Raw genomic sequence first — 6,025 nt, forward strand, 5'->3', positions numbered from 1 at the left:
CCGCGGGGCGGGGGGGGGGGGGGGGGGGGGGCCCTGGCCTAAAGCCATGTAAGGGGCCCCAAAATTTCTGACGGCTGCCCTGGGTACAATTACCTCCAGGTATATTTTCAGTTACATGGTGGAGATCACTTGTATCAATATCTTTATCCATACAGACACCATGGTTTCCGATCCTGCAATGAAAGGTCAGCGTTTATAGAAAGGTAGATGCAGCAGGAGAAGAATGATTTCTGTCACTGATTCGCATTAACAATAATTTTACCTTCTTGGTCCATGTGGACTTCCACCACCGAGACAATTCAACAGGATTCTCACCATTGCTTTCTCTCCCCTTATCTCCTTCTATTTCTCTCTCCTCCTCGCCTATATTTATTTCCCTCTCCCCATTCCTCTGCCTTCTCTCTCTCTCTCCCGCCGTCCTCCCTTCTCTCTCCTTTTCCTTTCTCTCCATCCCTCAGGTTCCGCTGATTCGTTGTGTGGAACAGGCTGGGTGGACTACGGCTCAAGCTGCTACTATCTGTTTCGTCATGTAAGATCATGGCTGAGAGCCAAGGAGAATTGTGAGCAGAAGAAAGCTCATCTGGTGGTCATCAATAGCAGAGAAGAGATGGTGAGTGGAGACAGGTGGAGACTGTCATATGGAATTGTAACTTTTGAGGGTACTTCTGCTAGTAAACGTGTAATAAGGGGGTCATGAACGATGGAGGGTGTGCATGCAGACAAGGACAAGGACTGCAGATGTCCTTGTAGAAGACAGTATAACTCAAGTCCATCCTTGCAGTAGAGCTGTGTACATCGGTTTGTGAAGGCTCCACACAGATTTCCGTTTGTAGTGATGGCCTCCCCCCCCAGGAGCCGGTGGGAATGTTGGGTTCTCCTACTTGGTTTGTGGTTACCTGCCTTGGTTCAAGATCCAGCAACACCGACCAACTTCTTGTAATGATCCGACTCATGTCTCATGACATCACTGGCTCATGTCTCATGACATCACTGGCTCATGTCTCATGACATCACTGGCTCATGTCTCATGACATCACTGGCTCATGTCTCATGACATCACTGGCTCATGTCTCAAAGGGGCTGGATTCCCCCCTCCCCGCTCCGATCCTCCAGCGCTGACTGGCTGAACGGATGGGGGAGGGGGCGGGTGCAGCTGGCTCTGCCTCTAGATAGGCGGAGCCAGCTGTCAGTCACGCAGCTGGGCGGATACAGACAGAATTGTCGAGATCCACTCCGGCTGCGGTGTCTCAGTATAACGCGAGCTATAGCTCCCTATATACTGAGCATAGGGTGACGGGAGGACGCTAGTTTGTGTCCTCCTGTTACCCTAAGGAGAACTATGGGGGAAAGCCCTGACATCATAGCTCTCGTTTAATACAAAAACTCAGGAGAGAGGGTTTAGAGATGCAGGATACTTGAAAGCACATAAATAGTAACAGCAGCAGCTTCAGGTTCTATAAAAGGAACCGCCAAAAATAAATACAGATAGACACGGGGCAGCCAGGTAAATCTACATCCCTGTAAGAGCAGTCCCAGTCCTTGTAGTGCACCAACTGGCCCTGATCCCTCTGTAATATAGCCGGATCTAAGGGCAATGTATACTTCTTACAATGTCCAGATGGCAGCTCTTCAGCAAGGAGATGCCTTCTCCAGCCCAGCTTCCATCAGGTATCCTCTCCAGTGAGTAGCTTAGTATCCAGGGCCCCCAGCCCATGGCACTTGTTGAAGCCCCGTCATCAGATCCTCACACAGGCCTCCTTCCAGAGAGAAGCCCGAGGGAGGAGAGTCTTCTGGAAAGGTGCTCCCAAATATTTTTCATCTCTCCAGCAACACCTCTGAGTCAGCTCCTCAGGGACTGGTTGAGTCAAGGAAATATTCATAACTTGGGGTTAAAAAAACCCCCCCCCAGCAACAGGCAGAATCAATCAATCTACCAGGCTTCAGGAAAACCTGCAGAACACCGAAAAATAGATACTCAGACTGGCTACAGTCCAGTAATGAATGCACTGAATTGGACAGAGACGCAACTGCAGAAGTCAGGGTCACCACATGCATTATGCTCAGAATGACAGTCCCGCAGTAACTTGGGGCAGCTAATCCTGCTACTGCCTGGTGAAGTCCAGATCTACCGATCAGCTTGTTCCAGCTGGCTGTGATGAGGAGTGTAAGCTCCTCTGGTGCAGAGCTTGTCAGCGCTATACAATATTAGTTCACGATAAATGTCACCTTGTAACCTTCTATATCTTGTTTTTCTGAAGAATTTCATAAACAAACTTTCGCGCTCAGTCAGTGTGTGGATCGGTCTCAGTGATCGGGACGGATCCTGGAAATGGGTGGACGGCACTCCTTATGAGAAGACTCCCAAGTAAGACTTTGACCCTCCAAATGTCAGAACGCATTGTTGCAAAAACTGAATGTTTCCGTAAATGTAAAATATTTTGTTTTGTAAGCCGATGTGAGAGATTTCACCTTCAATAAGAACTTAGCAGACTCGTCTGCCGTCCATTGTTCTCCTGGCCCCACCATCAGGTTCTGGCCAGTAAGTCAAACCCACTCACTGATGTTCTCTTGTTTCCTGCAGGTTCTGGAAGCCTGGCCAACCTGATGATTGGTTTGATCCCAGTGAGGGCGAAGGGGAAGACTGCACTCACACACTTGATGGAGATAAATGGAATGACATTCGTTGTTCCATGAGCTTTCCGTATGTCTGTGAGAAGACCAAATCCTGACCTGCTCATTACTTCTCCACCATCCACGGGAACGCACAATCTATTCGCACAGGGCAGAAACGACTCTGCAGCACATGCTTGTATTTGTATTATCCGGAGGATGGGGTGGTCTCTGTATTCACACCTACTCCAAATTCTTCTTCTCCTGAAAGAACTGAATTCCGCATCCTACAGTTGTCCGACGGCCAGCCACAAAACAGTGTGTATGGGAAGTAGGTGGGGGGGATTGTCAAAGTACAACTTGTACTTGTTCCCAGACCTTTGTTTTGCCAAACATGCATCCCAAGTTCCTGTTGGTGAGATACCATTGAAGCTCCACAGCAAATGCGTGGTCCCTGCAAAGCTGAGAGCGTGACCCCACCCACAGCTCTTCAGTGACCACACATGGTGGTGCAGCTCTACGTCTCATGTCCACCTACATATACTCAAACAAACACAGCGCCATTCTTACACCCTAAGCCCAATTATTACAGAAACAAAACACAATGAAACAAAGAAACATATAACAATAAATGACGTCATAATAAAGAAATGTTATTCTGTATCAGTTGTATTACAAATGTTTATAAACCGTTTATCCTGACTCCAATAAAATGAAAGCACACCACAAAAAGTCTCTGCTTAGACCAGGATTCCATACCTCGGGTTCCTGCAAAGGTGGACGGTGGTTCTCCGAGTATCTGACTGACCTCTCACTGGATGGTGCCTGCAGAAATCCATGATCAACGCCACTGGGCAGAGCCAGCACCACGACACTGAGGAATGTGATAGTTTTCTGTAATTGAGTCAATGTGATCAATACATTAAGGATTGACCACCAATGTAAGGAACATTGGGGGTCAGTGGGGAGAATGCTCCTTACATTGGGGGTCAGTGGGAAGAATGCTCCTTACATTGGGGGACAGTGGGAAGAATGCTCCTTACATTGGGGGTCAGTGGGAAGAATGCTCCTTACATTGGGGGTCAGTGGGAAGAATGCTCCTTACATTGGGGGTCAGTGAGAAGAATGCTCCTTACATTGGGGGTCAGTGCGAAGAATGCTCCTTACATTGGGGGTCAGTGGGAAGAATGTCCCTTACATTGGGGGGTCAGTGGGAAGAATGCTCCATACATTGGGGGTCAGTGGGAAGAATGCTCCTTACATTGGGGGTCAGTGGGAAGAATGCTCCTTACATTGGGGGTCATTGGGAAGAATGTCCCTTACATTGGGGGTCAGTGGGAAGAATGCTCCTTACATTGGGGGTCAGTGGGAAGAACATTGGTGACATGCTATGACACCTCCGTCCTGTAACATAGGGACTTCCTGTGACACCGCTGCTTTAACTGGAGTCCAGCTCTTCTTGTTTAGTGTCAATTATTCAAAGTTCAATATCAGACACTAAGTAACTTTTCAGTGGATACAAACTATAATATTCTCACAGTAAATGAGTCATTCAACCACAAAGTTGCTGAGAGCTCCACACACCGCCCATGTATCATCGGGGGGACAATCTCTCAGGCAATGTGTGTGGCCTCCCGATAGAGACGATGAAAGACGAGGAATTCATTTATTTCACTTCCCATTTTCTTCTCGTTGGGAAAACGATGAACTTTCTGTTTCCAATCACTGATATTTCTGAAACAATATGTAAAATAAAGGCTGCTACAAAATGTCAGAATCACAATAACACATTTGGGGTCACTATCGTGGATCTGGTTATGGGCTGAGGTGATGAGAAGGTCTCCCTTATACCTCTGGTAAAGATGCCTGTGGAATGGTGGACAGAGGATGAGAAGGTACAGAGGGTCATGGGGGCCGAATGTCCACTCTGCAGGTGCACACTTCCTAAAGAAGACTCTGGAGGTGACTTGGTGTCACCATCCGGGGTCAGGCTCGGAGTCCAGTAGCTGAAGCAGCAGGCAACGTCATGGTATAACAGGCCGGGTTCTGTACACAAGCAGGCGGTAGTGGTATGGGAGCAGCAGAAGCGTAGTCAGAGGTCAGTAGCCAAAGGTATCAGGTATGAATCAGAAGATGATGAGAGTAGTCGTTGAATCAGCAACCAAAGGTCGGTACACGGGTAGCCGTATGAGCGGATTGTATCACAGAGGGAGCAGGAAGCAAGATAATGGCAGGAGCACAATAATCTGGCAAACAGGAAGTGCAGAGGCGTGGCTTAAATAGGTTAAAGGGAGGAGCAAGGAGTTCAGAGTTCAGCAGAGATTAGGTATAACTGGGAATTACACAGGAGATCAGGCAAGGAGCTATCCAAGGTTCTAAGGTGGCTCAGCAGGTAGAACCACCGCCAGCTACAGCAGAGGTCCCGGGTTCAGATCTGGTTCCTGAAACTTGGTTGCGAAGTGCTCTCGATGACAGGAGATGGAGATTGGTGAAAGATGTCACATAAGAGCAGGGCTGAAGATGTAGCCACTGCAGGGGGCAAGGTGTAGAAAGACATCAGGCTGGAAATGTAGTCGGAGACGAAGCTGAAATCAGCAACCATGGAAATTAACATCCAGTAGGGTAAAGTCAGAAGGCAGGCTAAGGCCACACAACTAAGACAAGCCATGGTTAGGAACTAGCTGGATCAACAATGGAGAGGAGAAGCAGAAGGTCCAAGATGAGCCTGGTCAGCAACAGGTAGGCAAGCAAAGGCATGGCCAAGGGCAAGCTGTGTCAGCAATGGGTAGACAGAGGGAAAGCAGATTTAAAAGCAACATGGGTCGTAACCATTTGGGTCAGGTCCAAGACACAGGGTAAAAGCTGAAGACCATCCAGCAAACTTAGTTCAGTTCTGCTCCATAAATAGGTCTACTAATGTTGTAATTTGGTCATAACCTTGTGATGTTTTATGATGGCATCCTGACAGTAATCCTTCACTTTGAGAAGAGCTTCAGTCCATCTAATATTATTGCATTACAATGTCAGGCCTGTGGAGGGGATTTATAGCTCTATAGTAGACAAGCTTCTAGTTCTTTGGAGAATGATGAATTGAAAATGGAACCTACATCACACTCTGCTCTCCAGAACTTCTCATCAATAATGTGGTGGTTAGGGAAGCCGTGGAAGGGTTTCTGGTGTCCTGCTAACACACTTGGGGTTGTTTAGAACTGTAGATTTCCAGGAATTTGGACCATCGTGAGGGAAAACTGTTATAAAATGATCTCCATTCCATAACTAATACAGATCCATCAGAAGCAACCTGGTGATGCCGAGGTGTCTGGCTATTCCATTATGGATTTACCGTCATGTTTAGCCGTTGGTATCGGACATTGCAGAATTGTGGTTTAAAAGTTTCCTCTGACTTTTTCCGAAG

At 47.6% G+C, this 6,025-nt stretch overlaps 1 protein-coding gene across 1 annotated transcript; it reads left to right on the forward strand.

The window, feature by feature from the left end:
• Positions 1-490: 490 nt before the first annotated feature.
• On the forward strand, positions 491-2,729 carry LOC108802296 (C-type lectin domain family 10 member A-like; the record flags this gene model as incomplete). The annotated part of the gene is made up of 3 exons (XM_018574163.1): positions 491-610; positions 2,259-2,365; positions 2,582-2,729. Coding segments are annotated over 3 exons (375 nt in total), but the record flags the coding sequence as incomplete, so codon positions are not given.
• Positions 2,730-6,025: the final 3,296 nt, after the last annotated feature.

The sequence above is a fragment of the Nanorana parkeri genome, unplaced genomic scaffold (assembly GCF_000935625.1).
Source record: "Nanorana parkeri isolate BGI_ZX_2015 unplaced genomic scaffold, ASM93562v1 scaffold2783, whole genome shotgun sequence".
Taxonomy (NCBI): Eukaryota; Metazoa; Chordata; class Amphibia; order Anura; family Dicroglossidae; genus Nanorana; species Nanorana parkeri.